The 23,942-nt window shown below is 44.4% G+C and overlaps 1 protein-coding gene across 4 annotated transcripts in view; it reads left to right on the plus strand.

Annotated features, from left to right (window-relative positions):
• Fam114a2 (family with sequence similarity 114 member A2) overlaps nt 1-23,942 on the plus strand; it is a 36,066-nt gene that overhangs the window by 138 nt on the left and 11,986 nt on the right. The window contains exons 1-9 of one of the 4 annotated variants that reach the window (XM_052757590.1): nt 52-414; nt 4,167-4,405; nt 4,754-4,853; nt 5,154-5,246; nt 8,838-8,926; nt 10,295-10,429; nt 10,901-11,059; nt 12,371-12,494; nt 18,820-18,899. In XM_052757590.1, the coding sequence (XP_052613550.1) occupies nt 408-414; nt 4,167-4,405; nt 4,754-4,853; nt 5,154-5,246; nt 8,838-8,926; nt 10,295-10,429; nt 10,901-11,059; nt 12,371-12,494; nt 18,820-18,899 (1,026 nt within the window). In that variant the 5' untranslated portion in view covers nt 52-407. Of the gene's footprint in view, nt 1-51; nt 415-4,166; nt 4,406-4,753; nt 4,854-5,153; nt 5,247-8,837; nt 8,927-10,294; nt 10,430-10,900; nt 11,060-12,370; nt 12,495-18,819; nt 18,900-23,942 lie in introns of those variants that run through there. The other 3 variants (XM_052757587.1, XM_052757588.1, XM_052757589.1) reach the window with 3 other exon arrangements.

A 23,942-nucleotide genomic window follows, 5' to 3' on the forward strand; every position in this document is an offset into this window, starting at 1 on the left:
TCGCAGCACGGCTGCTGCGCTTCCGGCTGTGTTTGGGGTTTTCGTCAGCCTGAGGGGTGAGGAGCTTGTTTACCTCAAGCCTGGGAGTGGGGTGGGACCTGCGTGCGGCCGTGCGGAGACCGGAGACTGGCCTCGTTAGCCCGGGAGCCGCAGCTGCCCGCTGCCCGGACTCCTCGTGGCGCGGACCGGCTGCAGCGCTGCCCCCGGGCCCGGCTCCCCGCTAGTCCGAGGTGCCAGCCACGCCGCCCCTGGGTAATGCGGTGGGGACGCGTGTGCCGTGAGTGTGTTTACGTCTCGCCTGCGAGGCGCCTCCTTCGACCTCTCCAGGCATCTGGGTCTTTCTCTTCCAACCTGGAAAACACACGGACCACAGACTACCCGGAAAACATTAAATAGTACAATTGCGTATGTCTGGTATGTGTTTAATTCTGTTTACAGGGACGGTGGAGGCGGTCAAAACTTACACACGAAATCTTGTCGTCCGGCCCCAGCCTAAACGCCTGGCTTGACGCTTATTAAAATCTTTGTTGTGCAAGTGAAAGAATAGGGGCAACCAGAGTTTACTCATTTGGAATGCCCTAGTTTCAAATTAAGTGAATTTTTACAACATATGCATTTGCTTACATATAGCACATCTATGGACTATTACCATATGTGAAACCTGGAGAAAGAAGAGTAGTAGTTTTAAAAGATACATTTTTTTTTTTTTAAATACAGCTGCAAGAACACCTTTTGAACTTTGTGCAGGCATGTCAGTGTCTTCTTATTAGATCAGCCTTTGGACCGAGTGAGGCAGAAATTGCCTTGCATTTCTTCTCTGTCTCCAGAGCTGGCTAACAATAGTGGAAATGCAAAAGATGTTTGCCATGAATGACTAAACGAGTTTTTTTTTTTTTTTTCTGAGTTGGTTTGCACGGCAATTGTTACTTTTATATGGATTCTTTTTCTCCGTGAATTTTGGGATTGTGGAATATATGCATACCATGTGCCCACAAAGTGTAGGTGACACAGTGTGTTGTTGTCTTAATCCACCTTTCTAGCCTTGTGCCTCCTTTTGCTTCTTCCCTAACATAGTCATTACTCGAGGTGACCATAGCATGGATCACTGACCGTTCTCCTGTGTTGTTTCCATACCCTTTGTTTTAGTTGTTTTCCTGTTAGTGTGATAAAATTCCCAGACAAAAACAAGAAAGGGCGGTCTTACCCTGAGTCACAGTTCTCTTGGCCATAGTGACAAGAAGGTCACATAGGAAGCTGGTCATATTGCATCCACGGTCAAGAAGTGGAGAGCAGTGAATGCTTGTGATCAGCGCTCTTTCTCCTTTTTACACAGTTAGGACCCCAGCCTGTGAAATTGTATCACCCCCAGTGTTAACCTCACCAAGATAACCCCACAGATGTGCCCAGAGGACTCTTGAATGGTTCTAAAGCTTATCAATTTGACCATTGAGATTGACCATGACACCCTTGAGTTCTTTCATTGGCATTTTCATTTGTCAGTATCTTAAGCATCCTGAAGGCGGATGTTGTGAACACAAATGTGTACAGGGTCTAATCAGATTACTATAAATGAGTAATATAAATTTGGAGATAGTAGAGTATGAGAGGATACCATTCTCATCCAAAAGGGCTCAACAGCCCTCGGCACCAGATAGTTATTGCCTAGTCACATGGCCCCTGTTGCCTTATGTCTCACTTTTACAAGGGGAAATGGAAACTTCTATTTTTTTTTTCCCTACGGAAGATGAAACTTTAAATGGTAGTAACTAATTTTAAAAAAAATGTTTAAACAGTGTAGACCAGTTAAAAACATCTATAGGCTGTAGTTAGCTAACACATTTCCAGTTTGTGACCACAACTCTAGGCTTATTTTAGGTGCACTGTATGAATCGTTTCCTGATGCTTATGATGTCGTCTCTGTTTTTTAAGTTTTGTTGTGTGTGTGTGTTTGAGACAGGGTCTCTTTATTTATTTCTGTCCATCCTAAAAGTCACTATGTAGACTAGGCTGGCCTTGAATTCTCAGAGGTCTGCCTGCTTTTGTCTCCTAAGTACTTGGATTAAAGACATGCACCACTGAGATTTTTTTTCTTATATGCTTCAATTATTGTGCTGTAGCCCATGCGCCTTCCTCGTTAATTTCTTCTTTAGTGCATTAGAAGCATGATAGCATGAGTTGGATTTATCTTGCACTTAGTGCATGCCTGAATAAAATGTTTGTTAGCATACCTGGTGTATGTGTGTTGTGTGAGTGTGTTCCTTGGTGATAACTGCTTATTCTAGGAACTGGTATTTCTCTTAGTGGAGGTACCAGTGACATGTTGGCTTTAATTGCTAAAGAGCTGTACTTTCAGAAGGAACTGAATTGGGTAAGATTGCTATTCCAAAGCTGACCCGAGGGGCCAGGGGATGTATTTAGGTGGTAGAGCTCTTCCTTAGCATGCATGCATGAGGTCCCGGGTTTGATACAAGCACAACAGAAGAAATGAAATAAAAAGTGGAATTCAATTATGCTTTGGTTACATCAGATGGTCTAACTACCAAACAGTGTTTGGAATATTTACAAAGAATATTAAAAAATAGAAAGCTGATTTGACACAGTGTTACTTGATGGTTTGAACAGTCTCTGAAAAAACTGAGGAATGAATGCTTAATGATAAAATTTTTGAAGGACAAGCTAGTAAAAGGACAGACGGATAATGGTCTTCATCAAAATGAAAAAATTTCTTGGTGCAAGACCCCATGAAGATAATGAAAAAAACAGGTGTGGTGTCTCATGTCTGTAATTCTAGCACTTGGGAGTTTGAGGCAGGAGGATTGCCATAAGCTAGTGGCCAACAAAGAGGGAGATCCTGTCTCAGAAGGCAAAACAAAATAAGACAGTGAAAATAAGCTTTAGACGAGGATGAATTGAACCTAGATACTAAGTGCTTCAAAACTCTACAGAAAACGACAAAGCAGTCTAACTAAAGAAATGTGCTAAAGATAGATGTTTCTCTGAAGAGAGTCTTCAGGTGGCACACAAACCCCCAAAAAGGTGTTTACTGTCTAGTCACTGGTAATGCAGCCTAGAAGCTACAGCGAGCCACCACCACGTACCTATAAAAGTGGCTCAACATAAGGGAAAGAGCTGGTCCGAATGCAGAAAGTTTTGGTTATTTGTACTACTCTGGAAAAGATGGCAGCTACATACAAAATGAAGCGTGGTCTTATTATATAACCCATGGTTCATATAAAACTAAGTGTTGACTTACCATATGACCCATATTATTAATAAAGTATTTGTCGTTTATTCCAGAGAAAAAGCTTAGGTTCACGTAAAAACCTGTACGTGAACTTTGAAAATAGTTTTAGTTGTGCAAAAGCCTAATGTTGTAAACTGCAGATTAACACACACACACACTGATGTACTGAGAAATTGAAAGGGACTTTTGATGTAACCATAGTGGAGTGTAGGGACTTAGACTGAGTGAAAAAAGTCACTGCAGTGGTAATCTGTATGCTTCAATGTACATGCCTTGAAAATGTCCGTGTCAGAGAACAGAGCAGTAGTTGGTTGCTATAGGTTGAAAGAAATGTGGAAAGTGTCTGCCTCCAGAAAGGATGGCACAGGGATCCTTAGGATTGAATTGTGCCTTGCCTGGAGAGTTAGGCAGTTGGTCCACTCGGCATTCATAGACTTAACCAATCATCCGTGGAAAACAGTTGGGAAAAGTTTCATCTGCACTAAACCTGTGCAGACCTGTCATTGTTCTTAAGACAGTTTAAGGTCATTTATGTAGCATTACATATGGTGTTAGACATCACAGATGGAGTAGAGGTGACAGACTGCAAAGATGTGCTTTGGCTACATGCAGATACTGTCCATTTTATAGAAGGGATGTGACCACTGCAGATATCAGGGGACAGCTGTGTATGTGGTAACGTTTGATGTAACTAATGTACACATGTATGGGTACATGTCAGAACTGTAAAATTGGAAGGACACTGGTGAATTGTAACAGTGTAACAATTGTCAACTTCTGGTGGGGGAGGTGGGTGGAGGTAGATAGGAGCTCTTTGTGTTATTGTACTAGTATATGAATCTGAAAGTCTCAAAAACATGAAGCAGATAGTTTATGCTAAAGAAGCCAGTATCAGTAGATTCTTGCTGGGCTTTTGTTTTAGCAGGAGCTATTCCAGTCATGTCAGATGAGGATGCTGCAGAGACCCCAGCGGTAACCGAAGCGGCCCCAGCAGTAACCGAAGCGGCCCCAGCGGTAACTGAAGTGGCCCCAATCCTCAAAGATGGCAACTGTGAGCCGGCCGAGAAGCCAGAGAATAAATCTCAGCCTGTGGCATCTACTCGGAAAAGACCAGAGATCAATCCTTCCAGTGACGTTGAGGCTTCCCAACTTCCTGCTCAGGTGCCACAGGCTGTAGCCAAAGTGACAGTCTGTTAACATTTTGGGATTTAAAACTATAAGGCTTAAAAGGGACGTGGTAGCAGTTCTTACTAATTTTCAGTGGCACTTCCTTCTTACAGCCATAGAGTAACAACTTTCTGAGTTCTGGAAATGCCTTTATCAGTAATTGCATTTGCTGCAGGGTATTTCTGTGCTGATGGCATTCGTCTGTTGGTCAGGCAGTGTTCACCCAAGTCACAGATCTGCCCACCTGTGCTTGTCTAATGATTAGATACCTGTCTGTGCTCGTCCGAGTCTCCACTAATTTTCCTGTTTTCTTTTGTCTTGTTTTCTCTCTGGAAAAAATAGGAGACTGTTTCTAAAGATGCACCCCAGACCGGATGGGGTTATTGGGGTAGCTGGGGCAAGTCCCTGCTCTCCTCAGCCTCGGCTACAGTAGCGACAGTAGGTAAGAACGTTGGTCATTTCCTTATTTTTTGTGTACACTGGTGCTCATGCCCATGTTCTATTAGGAAGTTGAAGTCTAGGGATTCGTTTAAGCCTACGTTTTAGTGATGTTAAGTCAGTGGGATTTTTGTTTTTTGGGAAGGAGATAATGACCAGAATACATATGTCATTAAAATAATGTGCCTTTGGGACTATGATTTTAGAAATATTGCAGATTTGGGCTTTTGTTTGTTTGATTGATTGATTCTTCAGTTTCAGTAACAACACAGAGCACACAAATGTTAATTGTTTTTCTCATTAGGACAAGGTATTTCAAATGTCATCGAGAAGGCAGAGACTTCGCTTGGAATCCCTAGCCCCACTGAAATTTCAGCTGAAGTCAAGCAAGCAGCAGGTCCGTGCGTGTGCTCGGGGTTTTGGTGGAAATGGGCAGTTCAGTTCATGTCAGCACTAGCACTTAGTAAAAGTACTAACTCAGTACCTGACACTCAGGCATATTGAGACTATGAGGAAGAGGGTTTGGAATCTTGAGGGCTAGCTGTGTCTCCTGAAACCGTTCATGTGTCTCTTTACTGCGCTTTTGCATGGATGAAGTGATTCAGAGGATTGGTGAACATTGAACAGTAAGGCCATGATCACAGAATGTGAGAAGGGCTCCATGTTTTGCTTGCCATAATTAGCTTTATCATCAGTAAGAATTAGCTGAGTTTGAGTAAGTCGTGGCAAGACAAAAAGATTTTAGTGTGTTAGTGTTTTTGTTTTCACTTGGATTTTTTTTTTTATGAAGGTGAAGCTTTGTTCTGGTTTGTCTGGATTAAGGGAAACCTGCAGTCACTCTCCCAAAGGACACAGTTATCACTAGGGAGCAGGAGGGTCAGGGACCTGAACAGTTTTAAGACCAGGCTTACTTCTTCTGCCTCTCAGGGACCTTATTGTTTCTCATCATTGCTTTTCTTTCCTTATTTCTGTCATTTTCCCTTGAAGTCACCTGACTGTCTTTTGTTTCCTCCAGCTCCACCTTTATAGAATTGTAGCATGCATGAGCATCAGAAACTAGCTGGCTCCAGTTATTCCCTTTAGGGAGTCCTTGGCCTAAGAATTAGATTGGTATTAAAATTAGGTCACTTGACTGCAGTTATGGTCAGAAGACAAGCTCATGTTACACAAACATGACCCCACAGGTTCTGCCTGTGAATTTGAGGCGCTGTTCATAGTGACTCTCCTCCCCTCCCGTGCCCATCCATCTCCTCTTTTCCATTCCCCATTCTCTCTTTCTTCTTCCCCATTCTCTTCTCTCTCTCTCCTCACCCCCTTTCCTCTTTCCTTCTTACCCTGGTTGGCCTTGAACTTGCAGAGTCTCCTATCTCAGCCCTCAAGTCCTGGGATCACAGGCCTGAGCCTATACCTGGCTTTCCTTATGGTCTGTCTGTGTCTGTCTGTCTGTCAGTCTGTCTGTCAGTCTCTCTCTCTCTCTCTCGTCAAAAAAAAAAACACTGAAACACTAAAGTCCTTCACAGTGAGCTCCATGGTGGAATAGCTATAGAGTTAATGTCTTACAAGTGGAAGTGTCATAGTAGATATGAAAATGTAATGACCAGAGAGAGAGAGAAAGAAGGGGGGGGGGGGGGAAGGGGGAAAGGGGGAGAGAGAGAGATGGTTCTTTTTTATTTTTTAATTTTATTTTTATTTTATGTGCATTGGTGTTTTGCCATAGGTGTTGGGTCCCCTGGAACTGGAGTTACAGACAGTTGTGAGCTGCCATGTGGGTGCTGGGAATTGAACCTGGGTCCTGGAAGAGCAGTCAGTGCTCTTAACCACTGGGCTATCTCTCCAGCCCCGTTTACTGGTTCTCTTTATGTCTCTGAATATGAGAACGGAGAACAGGGCTCAGGCTTAGTATTTGTGGCTCAAGGGATGAGAGCAGTTCTACTCAGTGGAAATTACGTGGGCTTGGATTGTAGTTTAATAAGAATAATAGCCAGGCGGTGGTGGTGCACGCCTTTAATCCTAGCACTCGGGAGGCAGAGGCAGGTAGATCTCCAAGTTTGAGGCCAGCCTGGTCTACAAAGTGAGTTCCGGGATAGCCAGGGCTATACAGAGAAACCCTAGAAATAAAATTAGCCCAGAAATAAAAATTTAAAAAAGAAGTAAAGAATAATAGAATTTTCCGAATTAGAATAGACTGCTTTTTGATAAGACGTCCTTTCCACTGTGTGTGTTAATTCCACTACCAAGGATATTGTCATCATGATGAGTCTTTTCAGAACTTTAAGAAAGGCTGATGCTACAAAGCAAGTTGTTTGGTCATTCTTTAGGAATATGTGTTGCTTTAAAGGGCCATGTTTTTCTCTGCTTTTTTTTTTTTTTCCAAGTAGTTATGGTATGTGTGGCTTAAATGGATCTGTTTAATGTTTCTGAGCTGGGTATGGTGGCACACAGCAGTTATTTTAGCAGTCAGGAAGTGGAGGCAGGAGGATAGAGAATCTGAGACCAGCCTGGACTGCATAGCCAGACCCTATCTCAAAACAAAACCAAAAAGGTTGGTGTGCTTGCTTAGACTGAGCCTGGAGTAGCTTTTACTTGAAGGGTTTGGTTCAGGTACGGCTCTTCTGGGGGCTCTATCCACTTCCCAGGTGCTTAGTGAGTCTGCTTGGTGGGTTGGAAGTCAAGTTTCTCAGCCTAGTGTGAGTTGTGGGGATTGTTTAGCTTCCTGCTCCAAGGCAGGCTCTTTTTCCAGCCTTGGGGAGTCTCCTTGTGCCTGTATACTGAATACTGAGCAGTGCAGTGTTCATGGAGAGGCACCCAGCATATGTGTGTAGAGGCTTAGAGTTCTGGGATGCCTCCATATTCTCCAGTCTGCAGATTCCCCTCAACTCTTGCTGTCTCTTGTCTCTGCCTTTCCCTCTCTGTGTGGTAGTTGGAAAGTTCTTCTGGACAGCAAGCCAGTTCAGTCACAGCAGTCACTTTCTCTCTCTTCTGTTGGTCCAAAGTCTCCTCTTGTCTGACTCTGAACATTGTTTCCAATCTGTTATGAGGTTTTCTGGCTGCCGTGGTAGGAGGGCAAGTCCAGCAGTTAATACATTGTAACTGGAAGCAGAAGCCTCAGATCATTTAGTAGCTCAGTCTGTAACCTGTTTGCTATAGCAGGAGGACCTGAGTTCCACCCCAGAACCCATGTGAAATAAGCTGTAATACACTGTTGGGAAGGCAGAGATAGGAAGCTGTCTGGGGCTTGATGACCAGCTAGCTTTATCAGTGAGCCCCAGGTCCCAGTGAGAGACTGTCTCAGAAAAAATGCTTTTCCACGGATCATCCAGGGTTAACCTCTGGTCTCTACATATATGCACACAAACGTGTACTCCACACACTTGAACACCTAATCACACCCCCTTACCCTCCAAAGCTGAGCTCTTACAGGCTTTTTAAAGTATAAAATGGAACAGACTGTTTTGAGACACGATCACCTTGTAATGCTGGTCTGTTTGATGACAACGTGAGTTATAGTTTACTTTTAGCTGTATAGTGTTATGTTTGGATGTTTGGAGAGGTAGTTATGTTTATATTACGTAACCAATAGAACACTGATAGGCACTTCCCTGGATCTTATACTTGGAATGTAAGAGTATGTTATTAATGAAAAGACCCATGTAACTCTTACCCCTGGGCAATCACTTGTCTGTTTCCGAGTGCTGAATAGTTTTCCCTTGTCCAGAAGTTTGTGTCTCTGAGATCATTCAATATATAGTCTGATTGCATATCAATCTTTAGTTTGTTCAAGACTTGATTTTATTTTTTAAATGAAATAAATGAGAAAAAAATCTGCCCACTTTAACTTTCATTTTAACATAGGCAGATGTTTTAAAATAAATACAGAAAGGCCTGGGGCTTTGTGTGGAGAAACAGGGTCTGGTTTTTAAAAAACCACATATTTGCTATTGAAGCAATTAATGACCCTTTCTTTCATGTTTCCAAACCTTTGTTTCAGGAGAAACAAATGCCAGTGAGAACGAAAGCTCACCAATGCCTGGGCCTTTTGGGATGCTCTCGACCATCTCAACAGCTGTGCAGAGCACGGTGAGCAAAAAGTGCAGGAGCCTGGCCTGTGTCGTTCTGATGGGCTGTGTGCCCACCTCCCTTTCTCGGGATGCGTGAGTACTATTGCTCCTGAGAGAGGCCAGATCCCCGAGGGTCACTCACTAGAGTAAGAGCCAGGGAAGTGGAGTGAGAGCTGATTATTTTAGAGACTGTCAAGTCGTGGTTTGGTGTCCTTAGGGAGTGTTTTTGCTTTCCAGAGATATTTCTCTAATAATCAGAAGGGACATTTGACCTTTTTAACGGACACTTGCTAAACTATAGATGATGAGAATGTTTAAAAAAGGATCACATAGGGCTCTTAATGTCTTTCCTACATGAGGGTAGGTGGCTAGTATTTTTTATTTTGTTTCTTTGCTTTAAACTCTTTTTGAGACAGGGTCTTGCTTTATAGCCCAGACAGTCTCCAATATGCAGTCATCCTGCCTCTGATCCCAAGTGTAGGGATTGCAGGCATGCTTTACCATGCTTAACCCCATTTTAGCTTTTGAAATATGGCAGTATATAGACTATGACTTCATACGTGTTCAGTTTGAATTTTCATAGCAGACTACTTTCAACCGTAGTAAGAATCCTATAAGTCCATTGCCTTTCTTTCTTGAGGCATGTGTTCTTCCCCCAACTCAGATGGCCACTGCCAGGACTTCTGCTGTTGTGAGTTAGTTTTGACCTGCTCTTCTGCCAAATGGAGGCCTAGGTATGCATCCGGTGTTCTCACACACTCACTGTGTCTGTAATACCCAGGTTGCAGCTTTGCTGTATTCCTAGTGGGACTTGGTCATACATTATTGCTCTTACAGTTGGTAACCACCATGCCAGGCTCCAATGTAAACTGTTACAGAGTGTTACATCGCACACACTCTTATACATGTCTTCTAGTACATCTCTGCACACATTGCTCTTGGGTATGTAACTGTGAGTGGGTTGCTGCTGACCCCCAGTTTCCCAAAATGGTTCTACCTGTGTGCATTTGTGTGAGTGGTGTATGATTGCTTCACTTCAGCTGCTTCTCAGGCTGCCAGCGCTTGGTAGTGTTGGCCCCCCCCCCCCCCGTACTGGGATTGAGCCTGGAGCCTCCTTACACATGGCAAACAAATACTCCACCACTAAATTTAGCAATACATCCCTAGCTGCCTTTAACTTTTGATTCTGAGGAGGGTTCTCATCATTTGCCCAGACTGGCCAGAGTTTACTGGATGTTCCTTTGCTGTACCTGAACATTCTCCTCCTGCATCCTCCTCATAGCTGGGACTGCAGGCCTGCATACCAGCCCCACTCTGGTCAGCCTTTACTCAAGAGTCAATTTGTAAACACCCTCAGTGTTGTAATGGAGTTTCATGGCTTTCCTAGGGCAAGAGCGTTATCAGCGGGGGCTTGGATGCCTTGGAATTCATTGGGAAGAAGACAATGGATGTCATTGCAGAAGGGGATCCTGGATTTAAAAGAACCAAGGGCTTGATGAACCGGAATTCTACACTGTCACAGGTACTGAAGGTGAAGACCTGTGCAATTCCTGCTTGTGTTTTGATTGGATTTTTTCCGACGTTGACTTGGGAACCTTGTTGGTGTTTGTTTCTTTTGAATCCTTTGGGGTTATGGGGTGAGCAGTGAGAGCTCCAGTGCATAGAGGAGTTCCAGCTGTTTGTCCCTCTGTTTCCCTTCCTCAGTAGCTTCCCGTCAGCAGAGTGGGATGTTAAACCCTGTCAGAGCTGTTAGATTAGCTTTTAAACCCCCACAGACCAGCACCTGGTGTCTCCGGTGTTACTGTCTAGTGTGAGATTCTGTGTGATAACGTGGTTCCTGCTGTCCCCCAGCTCCTTGGGTTTGAATGTGGAGCCCAGATTGAAGGGGCCGTGCTCTGGATGGAGCCCGAGCAGCTGTGCTCCCGTGTGCTCTGTGATCTCACTCTGGAGCACTCATTACTTGGTGCAGTACGACACTTCCATCTCTTTTTAGGTTTTACGAGAGGTGAAGGACAAAGAAGAGCAGCGGCCCTCCAGCGAGGTAACCATGGAAACAGACAAGAAAACTCATTATGGGCTACTCTTTGATGAGTTTCAAGGCCTTTCACATCTAGAAGCTCTGGAGATGCTCTCCCGAGAAAGTGAAATAAAGGTAATTCCCAACCCCGAACCCCTCCTGAAAGTCTTCACACAAAGGGGTGCTGCAGACACTCTTCTGCTGTGCATTCGGAAGGTGAGGTGGTTTTGTGGAGGCTTGGGACTTTGGAAGTGCCCTCCCTACACAGCAAGCAGAAACCATGTAGGAACTAAGTGCCAGAAAGAATCAGGTGATTGTCCTTATTACACAGAAAGGGAAGGATTAAAAAAGAGTTCTTAACACATGTACATTTCCCATCATCTGTCTGTTCGTATTTGTCTATTTTCTGCAGTCTCTTTGGCTTTAGCTGCCAAAAAACTTACTGACTTAAGCTGCCAGTTTGCATACAGTTAACTGTTGGCTTTTAGTTGGTTCCAGGCTCTGTGTGTGTGTGTGTGTGTGTGTGTGTGTGTGTGTGTGTATAAACAGGACCTCACTGTGTAGTCCTGACCAGCCTGAATTTACTGTGTAGACTAGGCTGGCCTCAAACTCACTGAGATCTGATTGTGTTTCCTGAGTGTTAGGATGAAAGGTGGACATCATACTTGGATCAAGTTTACTTTTTAATTTGTGTATGTGTATGCCATGTGCGGCACGTACTGTGGATGCCAGGAGAGGATACCAGATCCCTGGAGCAGGGATTATGGGTGGTAGTGAGTAGCATGGTGTGGGTGTTGAGATCTAAACTCAGGTCCACTAGAGGAGAAGCACACACTCTTAGCTGCTGAGCCATCTCCAGCCCAATTGAAGACTGTTTCATTTCCCTTTGTTTCTAAGCTGCTTTTAAGCCCGTGGTACTTTGGAAAGTACAGACTGCCTCAACCTACCTTTCTGTAGGAATTAGCTTCTTGAGTTACAGTTTTTGTTTTGTTTTTTAAAAAAATGATTTATTCATTCTTATTTTATGTGCTTTGATGTTTTGCCTGCATGTGTGTCTGTGTGAGGGTGTCAGATCCCCTGGGATCAGAGTTATAGACAGTTGAGCTGCCATGTGAATGCTGGAAATTGAATCTGGGTCCTCTGGAAGAACAGCTGGTGCTTAACCACTGAGCCATCTCTCCAGCTCTGAGTTAAAATTTCTAAGGAATAGGAGTTGGCCATGGTGACACCAGCCTATAGTCCCCATTCTCAGAAGGCTGAGGCAGGAGATTTGAGAGTTGAGGACTAGTCTGGGCTCCCTGGTGAGATACTGCTCCCCTTCCTCTCCAGAGCAGCTTGTGCTGACTGGTTAGTTTATAATTCAGATTTCAGTTGACCCGTGGACTCATCTCTATTTGAGATTCTCTTAATTTTCCTACAAATTTTCATTGTCTCATATCTATTTAGGTGAAATCTATCCTTAGTTCTCTGAGTGGAGAAGAATTACAGACCACAAGACTTGAGCTAGAACAGCTCAAAGAAGCGTTTTCCCTAGCAGAGTTCTGTGAGGAAGAGGAGGAGGAGAGACAAGGTAACGCAGGCTTCTGTACCCAAGTGGGTGGCTCCCTTGTTGGCTGCAGTGATTCCCTGGAGTCAGTTACTGGCCCGATGGCACTTTTCTTATAGATCCTCCATGCTTTCCCCTCCCCAGGGCTTGCCCACACCCTCTGCTGCAGGACCCTGCCACTTCCCTGAGTCTGATCTGCACAGCTCTGCCTGCGCTTCTGCTTGAGAGTTGCTCCTGTCAGGATCCTTTCTGTGTGACCCTTGGTGTCTACTTAGACATCTCATCCGTGTCTTCCCTTCCCGCTTCTCCAGCCCCTGACCCCATCCTGAAGCATGCAAGGCAGTTGTTACCCAGACTGCAGTGATCCTTTGTCCTTTCTCATGTTTACAATTCAATATCTGTGTGTGTTAGGGAATGTAAGTGTTGAAACGCAAAATTATTAGGAAATACGGTTTATTTATAGTGTAGTTCCTGGGCAAGTGCGTCTTAAGCTCTGATCAGGAGAGTGGTTTTTATTTGGATATTTCAGTTGAAAATATTTCCAAGATTAAGAAAGTAGAGTTTAATGACAATTTTTGCCTTTTTTTTTTTTTTTTGATGAAGCAAGCAGTTAGAAACATTGAAGTTGAATGTAAAGGTAACTTTAGGGATCGTCCTGGCACACAGAGCCTGCTGCCTGTGTGGCAGGTTAAGCTGGTAGTTTATGAAGTGTGGTGTGGAGAGCCTATGTCCGAGTCAGACCTGCGCAGCACTGTCAAAACGGAATAGAACTTCCCCTGAGGAGTTTTAGTTTAGCTTTTACTGTTTGAACACCTGGATGATGAAGAACAGCAGCTGTGGAACCATTGCTGCCACAGTATGGCTCTGTCAGCGTGGCCGCAGTGGCTCACTGCTGTGCTGTCTTTACTGCCGCACACTCAGTTCCAAGAAGAGGGTGCATTTCATTGACCCTTGGAGTGGGGGAAACGGTATCAGTTATTAGTGTTATCAGATCTCGACTCTAAAGTGCACTCCCTTATTCTGTGCAGCAGACACTGAGGATGATCGTTGTCTCAGGAAGAGCATGTTGTGTTTGAGTTTGAGCTGAACTCTCTTCTGACACAGAAGACTGTTTTCACTTGGAAGTATGAACAGCTGCATAGGCCATTCAGAAGGGAGTAGTTGGTGGAACATGCCTATAACCCCAGCAAAGGCAAGAGGAGTGAATTAAGTTCCAGGCCAGCCTGGGCTACATAGTGAGACTGTCTCAAAAAACCAAAAATCAAACAATCAAAAAACAAAATAATATCAGGGCAGGAGAGATGGCCCAGTGGTGAAGAGCTGCTCTTGCACAGGACCCAGGTTCAGTTCCCAGCATTCATATCAGGTGGCCTACAACTGCCTATAATGACATCTCCAGGGAGTCCAATGTCCTCTTTTGACCTCTATGCACATACCCCATCTTAATATTCTGTTACTGTGAAGAGACACCATGACCACTTATGTGTCTTATGTGCACTTATGTGCAACTCCTATGAGAGAAAGCATTTAATTGGGGCTTGCTTACAATTTCAGAGGTTTAGTCCATTTTCATCATAGCAGGGAGCATGGCAGCATGTAGGCAGACGTGTTGGAGAGGTAGTTGACAGTTCTACATCCATATCCTCAGGCAGCAGGAAGAAAGAACGCCATGGAACCTGGGCTTTTGAAACCTCAAAGCTCACCTGCATTGACACAGTTCCTCCAAAAAAGCCACACCTACCCCAACAAGGCCACACCCACTCCACCAAGGCCATACCCCTAATCCTTTCAAATAGTGCCACTCCCTAATCATTCAGATATGTGGGGGCCATTCTTATTCAAACTACCATACATACCCCCCCAACACAAATATAATTAAAATAAAATTAATTTTTAAAAAGCAACAACAAGGTAAATGAAGTGACCCTTGACTTGTTTAAGTCACTGATGATAAAAATTCAGAATAAGTGGAAGTTAGAATTTTGTGGGACATGTTTATCATTTTGATGAACTTGCAGTTTCCAGTGCTGTTTGCACACTCTTCTGAGGAATCCTGTGGTGATAGTAACAGTAACATTCACTTTTGTATGTTTTATAGTGAAATGTGTCAGCAGTTTGGATATCTCATAATAGAAATGAACTTTTTTCGCTGACTGGTGTGTGATGTATATAATTACACCTGAGCAAGAGATGGCCTAGTGGGCTCTAGTTGAAGACATAGTGTACAAAACTGGGTAGTGAGTCTTCAGTTCGTTGTCATATAGACTATTGCAACTAACCTTTAAGAAATAAGCACCTGTTGAGTTTTTCTGTAGTATTATTCGGTGGGGGTTAGAGAGATGGCTTGGTGGGTAAAATGCTTGCCATGCAAGTGTTGGAACTGAGTTTGAATCTCCAGATCTCATGTGGAAACTGGGCATGGTAGAGAGCTGTAACCTTAGCGTTCTTACAGGGAGGTGCCAGGTAGAGACTGGGGAATCCCTGGAAGCCTGCAGGCCAGTTAGCCTGGAGGACAGTGCAGTGAACTGCAGAGACCCCGTCTTAAAGAGAAAGGCGAGGACTCACACCTAAGGTTGTCCCTGGCCCCTCTCCCTCTCGTCTTCTCTCTCTTTTCTCTCCACTTCTCCCACTCCTTCTCCCTTTCTGGCATGCACACACACAAGATTATTCAAGGGTAATTGTTACTGTTATCTGAAAAGTCGTTAGCATGCATCTTTCCTTTGCACAGTGCATCTCTCTCTGTAAGGTTGGGTATTGTCCACATACTTTGGGTTCAGTCCCACAACCACATAAAACAGGACATGTGGCCCATACCTGTAATCTCTGCACTTGGGAGTGGAGGCAAGAGCTTCTGTTCAAGTTAGGCCCTACTTAGGCCCTGTTTCAAAAAGAAGTTCATTTTATTAACAAGTAGTGGGGCTAGTACCATTTGTGTGTGGGGGTGGGTTGGGGTGGGGGGTGCAGGGGGTGCTTATGACCATGTGTACATGTTCTTGTTGAGGCCAGAGGATGATGTTAGGTGCCTTCCTCTATATATTTTTAGAGATGGTCCCTCAATGAGTCTGGAGCTCCAGTTTCTGCTAGGCTGGCTGGCTGGCCAGTGAGCTCCCAGTGTCCTCTGCCCTGCCTTCCAGCATTGCTATTGCAGACGCGAGCTGTCATGCCTGGCTTTTCATGTGCGTGCTGCAGATCTAGATGCAAGTCACCGTCCTTGCACAGCAGGCCCTTTGCCCATGGAGCCATCTTCCCACCCTTAGTTCATTATTATTATGAATAGTTTGCATTTTTTCATTTATTGAAAATAGATCCTTTTCTCATACAATATGTCCTGATTATAATGTTTATTATTTTTAATGAATAAATACTTTAGACATTTGTTTTAATTTTTAATTCACTTAAATTATATAATTTGCATTTAAAATAAAAGCTCCTGGGAGGCCACAGGGTTTTAATGTTTGAGAATTTCTGGGTTAATTATGCTAAACTGCAGCACTTTAAAAACCCTCTGCGATTGCTCTTTAGAGCTGTGTGTCCCTGTCCTTCTGTGAGTTTATCTTTTACTTCTGTGGAGTATGGGAAGCTTGCGTTGGACAGCTCTCGGTCTCACTTAATTTTTCTCATTTCCAATCTACTATGAGTGGGAAATCAAATAACTTCCTCAGTCTACTGAGAGCAAGGCAAAGCTCCCCTGAGACAGATCTTAGGGCCTTTTCTGTGAGAGAAGAACAGAGCTGAGTGTGACTTTTACCTAAGACAGGGATGTTTTCTGTTCTCTTTGTGGACTGAGAAGTCAAGATGGCTGTGTATGTAACATCTCACTAAGTGACAGCTTGTGTAAAAGTTCAGCTCTTGATTAGAACTGGTATTTGAATGTATGTCTTAGAAATGGTCTGGCGATCTTAAGATGCCAGTTTAGAACCCCAAGTGATACAATTTGAAGTTAGACTTGGCTTCCAAATGAAGACCTGCCTCTCGCAAAGCCATGTAACTTCTACAAGTGTCTCAGCACAGAGCCTTTGTTTCATCTTGGTTAGAAGATGACCGAATTCCTCTCATGGTGTTATGAGGAATAAATTAAGTATATTTATAGTCAGGCACATAATAGGTAACTAACAAACATTCACTATTATTTTCATTATTTAGAAAACGTAAGTAAATAGGTAAAAAGAATCTGCATTTTAAAAGCCTTAACAGGAAACCAGTAAAGCAGTTTTGGTTTAAGTTGTTCCATTGTTCCTAACCAGACCAAGGCATGCCATTTCGTATTTATTTGTCAACCTAATTTAGGTTATTTGTACACGGAAACATTAACAGTATTTTTTTTTTAATTTATTCAACACTTGGGTTTGCACAGTATTAGAAATCTTCGTTTTTCTTTACTGTTCAGAGGGTCCCAAGTTTTCTGAACAGATGGAACAGTCTGTGATATTTCTTCTTACCTTTGCTAGGAGTGAAGACTTTGAAAACACAGCAGTGGCTTCCAGCACAGTCCTCCTGCCCGCCCTGCCTCAGCTCTCCTCTGTGATCCTCCTGCCTCAGCTCTCCTCTGTGATCCCCCTGCCTGCCCTGTCCTGGTTCTCTGGTTTTGGTGGAAAATGCTCAGTGACTAGGTAGTTAGTTGTATGTCACTGTTACTGCTAAGACAAAAATGTGGGTATAACAGGAGGAGACAGTGCAGAGCCCAGCTCTGGATGTTGGTTGTTTTCGTTCCTATGAGCCCCTGTGTTTTCTAGACCTCATTTCAGAATCTTCCCTTACGGACAACTACGGCCTCTACCCACAGCCCTCTTTTTTTTTTTTTTTTTTTTTTTTTTTTTTTTTTTTTTTTGGTTTTTCGAGACAGGGTTTCTCTGTGTAGCTTTGCGCCTTTCCTGGGACTCACTTGGTAGCCCAGGCTGGCCTCGAACTCACAGAGATCCGCCGGCCTCTGCCTCCCGAGTGCTGGGATTAAAGGCGTGCGCCACCACCGCCCGGCTACCCACAGCCCTCTTAAGCAGCAGTGCCCAGCTTCCTTTCCATCCATGCATCTAAACAAACACTTGGGCCATTGAGCCACACACCCAGCCCAACAACTACCTCTGTTCTAATGCAGCAACTGTTTGTATACTCAGTTTTTGACAGCAATTACCACATACTTTTTTCATCACTGCTTTTGATAGTAATAGCCTTTTGATCACTCAGATAATATATTTGAATGCTTATAAATTTAATATATTCATTGCCATAGTGTTCTGTTACGAACAATCTAAAATATACCTCAGGGTAGTATTGTTATGTGAGGTAAACATAGATTCCTGTTCTTTTCTTCAATGCAATTATAAACTCCTTGGACCGTGTGTGTTCCAGGTGGATTCAGAGTCCTCCCTTACATGAGTCATACTTAGAGCTTAGTTGGGAAAAGCAAATGACTATGGAAGTCAGGTTTTGTAGTCTTTCATGGTAGGTTGTGACTAGGAGTTATGTGAGTGAGGACTGTATCAGTAAATAGCTTTTCCCAAAGCCTGTCATACTGGGGATCAGTAAATCATTTTTATTCTCTGCCTTAGCTATCAAGAGAGAGGGCAAAAGTACAGTTGAAGGAAAAGAACCAAGATGGCCCCATTGGAATTTTTTTTGGGATGCTTTTGGGGAAATAGGTATAAAGGAGAACTAATTTGCTCTTACGCATCATGGACTTAGGATTAGGAAATACTCTTACATATGTTTGTGCTCAAAGATTTCTGTGTTTTAAGAGTTCTGTTCTGCAGTGCATGGGCTGGGCCTCAGCAGGGGCCAATGGATAGGATTTAGACGAGAAAGAGAGGAGGACATTACTGTTTTTTCAGATGTCTCTTGTGTGCTGTGATCATGACCCCTGTTTGCTTGCTTGTTTGTGTCTCCTTATCCTAGTGAGGGTCTTTATTGCTGTGATAAACACCATGACCAGAAGCAACTTGGGAAGGAAAGGGTTCATTTTGCTTACACTTTCAGGTAACAGTTCATTGCTGGTAGAAGTCAGAGAAAGAACTCAAACAGGGAAGAAACCTGGAGGCAGCAGCTGATGCAGAGGTCATGGAGGGAAGCTGCCTACTAGCTTGCTCTTCATGGCTTGCTCAGCTTGTTTTCTTATAGAACCCAGGACCACCAGCCCAGGTGTGATACTGCCCACAATCAGCTGGGCTCCCGGAACAGTCACTGATAACGACAGTGCTCCACAGGCTTGTCTACAGTCCCATCTCAGAGGGACATTTTCTCAGTCGAGGGTCTCTCCTCTCAGACGACTCAGCTTGTATCAAGTTAACTTAAATCTGGACAGCACAGTCTCCTTGGCAGTCTTTCTCAAATGTTTTATGTGGGTCTTGGTTTTTAGGGGATGAAGATTTTACCAAGGAGATAACAGAGCTATTTGCTCAGCTTCATGTCTCTTCCAGACCAGAGAAACTTGCCAGGGTAAGTTATTCCATTTTGGGGATTTTCATTATTTTGTTTGTAAGATTTTAATGGGTAGACAGGTGTGGTGGCACATGCCTGTGATCCCACCACTTGGGAGGCTGAGGCAGGCGGATTGCAAGTTCATAGCCAACTTGGGCTACTTATACTTATCAAGACCTTGTTTCAAATTACCCCCCCCCCCCCCCCCCCCCCCCGCCACAACACATATAGTATAATAGATAATGAAAATAAGATGTAATTTCCTAGCCAGTGAGATTGCCAGCATGGAGGATTTATTCTTGATAGTTCTAGAAAAGGATTCTACACATTTTCCCTGCCTCCTACTCTCCAGGTTAGTGTGTAGAACCCATATCTGCTTCCCCAGCACGTGTCCCATCCTGACCTGTTTATATGGGATACTTCATTTGTTTGAATGCTTTATCAAGCCTGTACGGCTGGCCATTTAAAGTTGACAGTGCTGACCAGACTTCATGGAACCAGATGTCAAGTGTCCATTGGATGAGGTCTCTGATCAGAGATGATGAGGTGTGGGCCCTGCCCGTTGGACCTGGAGCTCAGCATTGCTGTGGCCAGACAGTGACTGACAGTGACTCTGCTAGTGACCATTTAGAACGTGGGAATGAGGAAGTCCCATGACTGAGCCTGGTCTTGGGTGGTGACTCTGAACTGTCCCCATGGGTTTGGGACAGTCTTGTCAGAGCTCAGAGTGGGTGCTCCCATGTACTCCACTGTCAGTTTATGAGATACTGCTTGTTATCATGTGCTGCTCCTGCCTCTGCATCCACCTCTCCCAACCCTGAGCAATCTCAGCAGCAGGCAGCAACAGGCATGTGGTGTTGCTTGGCTGTAGAGCTGCTGGCTGTGTGGAGGCAGCACAGCCGTCTTTTCTCCCCTCCCAGCAGGTAGAGAGTGAGAGTCTTTGTGTTGTGTCGCAGTGTGCTGGCCTGGGGAAGATGGTGCGTTCCCTGTGGTGTGTGCTCAGCAGTCACTTCTAACACTCAGCCTCCCGGCAGTTCTTACATCACCACCGCTGAGATGCCCGACATCAACGGCCCAAGGGAGGAAAGGCTTACCTTAGCTGATGTTTTCAGAGGATCTTAGGATCTCAGTGCGGAAGGCTCGGCAGTTCAGTCCTGACCAGGAGTGTGAGGTGGTGGCTGTTCTTATGGCAGCAGAGAGTGGCCTGGGCCATACCCGTCAGAGTCCTGCCCCTAGGGACCTTCTAGGCCCCACCTCTGAAAACCTTCACGGCCCTCCAGCATAGTTCCACCAGCTGTGAACTGGGTTCCAAATATGAGCCCTTAGGGGACATTTCAGATTCAAAGCATGACATTGCTGATAGCATATTAGAAACAACATCAAACCGAGAAAAAGGGTGGAAAAAAAACCAGTACAAAACATTCCTGTGCACTCACTAGTGTTGACACACTACTTCTCTTGCACATGTACTTTCTCTGTATTCAGATGCCCCTTGTTCTCATAGCAGTTGGAGGATAGGTAGGGAAGATGTGACTGTCCCTTTGCATAACCATAGTACAGTTGTCACTTCAGCATATTTAACATCAACAGCAGACTTGGAGTTCATCGTTCTCCATATGTGTCAGCTGACTGTCTTAGTCACTGTCCTATTGCTGTGAAGAGACACCATGACCATGGCAACTCTTACAAAAGAAATCCTTTAATTGGGGGCCTGCTTATCATCTCAGAGGCCATTATTGTCATGGTAGGGGGCATGGTGCCACACATGGTGCTGGAGCAGTAGCTGAGAGCTACGTCCTGATCCAAAGGCAGCAGACAGAGACTGGGCCAGGGATCCTCTAGTCTCTGGCTCACCAGTGCTGGATTACAGGCATGGATTGCTGTGTCTGGCTTTTGCCAACTTAAAGCTTAATCAGCTCCCTAGCGTGTGCCCCCCCCTCCCATTTTTTTGGGTCGGGGGAGACAGAGAGGTTACTATTTAAGTAATGGTAAGGGCGGGTTTATTTAGAACTAGATTGGATTGTTCCTGCAGGTTCTTTGGGAGTAGTCCTCTTTTAAAGAGGAAGGAAAGAACCCTGAAACAAATGGATGGATATCAGGTTCTCTTCAACTGGTTGTGGTACCACCTGAGTCCCTTAGAGGCTCAAGTCCAGTGACATGGCCAAGGTCATTTGTGGTCTCTCTTGTTTGACTCAGCTTTCAGTGCATTTTTTTGTATCTGTATAAAATTAATTAAGTGGGTGCCTTCATTCAAGGGAAGTTGCTTTTCTGTCACTGTGATAAACACCATGACCAAAAGCAACTCAGGAAGGAAAGGGTGATACATTCCATCACCGAAGGAAGTCATGGCAGGAACCTGGAGGCAGGAACTGACTTCAGACTCCGTGGAGGAATGGTGTTTCCTGACTTAGTCCCGCTAGCCTGCTCAGCCTGCCTGACTATACAGCCTGGGGCCACTGGCCCAGGGGGTGACACCACCCACAGTAAGTTGGGCTCTCCCGCATCAATTATTAATCAGGACAACCCCTCAGGCTACCTACAGGCCAGTCTTATGGGGCATTTTCTCAATTAAGATTCCCTCTTCCCAGATATGTCTAGGTTTGTGTCAAGTTGACCAAACCTAACCAGCACAGGCATCAAAGTGCTTCCTCTACAAATGATAAAAACCCAAATGAAGTGGTATAAAGAGAGGACACAGTAGCCAACGAAGCTAGAACATCGAGGAGCAGTATTGCTTCAGGTGTGGCACTGTGAGGAGTCTGTCCCTTGGGCTCTGCTGTTTTTCCTTGGCTTTGTTGAAGGACACTTTTGTACATGGTGTTAAGGAACCACTGACAGCTTTGGGCTGGTGGCTTAGCTTTCCTAGTAACTTTACTGATACTGTGTGAGTCCATTGACCCCACTGGATCACTTTCTTGTCCACAAACCAATCATTGAGGGGACATAGGGATTGATGGTTCTTGTAGCTAATTGGAATCATTTGCTAACTGTTGGTGCTTGAAGAAGTAGGCAAGAGTCATCCAGAATACATAAACCGAGAAGAATCTAGAACCCAAAGCAGTATGCTACAAAAAGAAGGGAGGTAGAGGGTTAGGAACACAGATGCCAGAACTAGGTTTGCAAACCAAATAGACGTACTACCACTGACCTTTAGTGTGCATTCTAGTTAGGAGACTAAGATAGTTGGTTTCAGTGTCAGAAGACCAGAAGGTAAGCACTGAATTTAAGTGGTATTCTGGGAATGTGGAAATTCAGAGAAAGGTTGCTTGGGTGCCTTGTCTCCTGGAAGGTCTTTGGAAATTATGTGGAGGAGGTGATGTTTGGGTGAAGGGCTGGGAGAAAACAGATGTAGTTACAGGTCATCTTACTGGACCACACAGTGAGAAGTGAGATTGAAAAGTAGTTAGATCATGTGAAGGAATGTGATCTAGTTGATGGGGGACCACACACCAAAAGAGGTGTATTAGTTACTATTCTAGTGCTGTGACCAAACACTGTGACCAAGGCAACTGTTAAAAGATAGCATTTAATTAGGGGCTCACTTACTCACAGTTTCAGAGAGTCCATGACCATCATGGCAGGGAGCATGGTGGCAGGCAGGCAGGTATGGTACCTGGACACATACACACACACACACACACACACACACACACACACACACACACACACCCCATGGACCTGGTGTGGGCTTTTGAACACCCCCCCCCCCCGCCCCCAGTGACATACCTCCTCCTACAGGGCCATATCTCCTAATCCTTCCCAAGCAGTTCCGCTGACTGCTGACTAAGTATTCAAACACATGTGCCTATAGGGTCTGTTCTCATTCAAGCCATCACAAGGGAAATGGTTGGCTCTGTATGGTAGGCAGATCACTGACAGCATTCTGACAGTGAGAATAAATTGAAGATGAGCTGCATCGGAAGCAATAGACTAGTCATGATGTGGCGCTGAGTGCTAATGATGGTAACAGAGGAGGAAGGTGGGGGCACATTGGAGAAGAATCTTGTGCAAAATCAGACCATCAGAAAAATCCTAGTTGACTCGCATACTTTTGCTTGAGTCCTTAGTATAGATTGGTACCTCTAAAGTTTGGCTAATGAAAGGATCGATTAGGGATAGGAAAATAAAACTATTACATTTCCTTTACATGCTGTATGTGGAGTAGTTGCAGAACTTCAGTAAGTGTCTAACAAGCATTTAGGGTGCTTTGATTTTCCAGAGGAAGAAGTTAAGATTGGAAATAATGATCTAGGCAGAAGCAGTAGTAGGGTGAGTGGGGTGAGATCTGTAGAGTATAGGCAGGCCAGCAAGATCAGTATTACATTGATCTTGTAGACTGAGAGACAGTGACTGTGAGGGTGGGTGAAAAACTAGAAGATCATGTTAAAACAAACAAACAAAACAAAAACAGAAAAACTCGAGAAAAGTTCATTGTCAGGAGAAAGGAAAATTGTGGAATTTGTATCGAGTGACTGGTGCCCAACGTGGGGCAAGAGTTTCCACCTAAAACCTGATAAAAGATGGATTTGTTCAAGATTAAGATACATCAGGTTTGACCAGTCAAGACCCCCTGAAAGGTCTCCGATGACACCATGGCCCAGATGATCCAACATCCAGAATGGTTTGAAGGCAACTGGCTCAGACAATACAGTCTCATGGACTATTCCATAATCCTAAATTTTTCTTGGTGTCCCCATAAGATACAGCGCCCCCCTCCAGCAGGAAGTAGTAAGAGAAGCTACGCCCAAATTCCCAAATTATATGTAATTTTACTTTGTTAAGGTTAAAACCTTCCTTTTTGGAAAAAAAAGGGGAAAGTGCTGTGGGATGTTCTGTATGGCAAATGTGTTGCTCTGATTGGTCAATAAATAAAACACTGATTGGCCAGTGGCTAGGCAGGAAGTATAGGTGGGACTAACAGAGAGGAGAAAAGAAAGAACAGGAAGGCAGAGAGAGACACTGCCAGCCGCCACGATGACAAACAGCATGTGAAGATGCCGGTAAGCCACGAGCCACATGGCAAGGTATAGATTTATAGAAATGGATTAATTTAAGCTGTAA

Source organism: Peromyscus californicus, unplaced genomic scaffold, assembly GCF_007827085.1.
Source record: "Peromyscus californicus insignis strain IS unplaced genomic scaffold, ASM782708v3 Scaffold_3__1_contigs__length_106647218, whole genome shotgun sequence".
Lineage (NCBI taxonomy): Eukaryota > Metazoa > Chordata > Mammalia > Rodentia > Cricetidae > Peromyscus > Peromyscus californicus.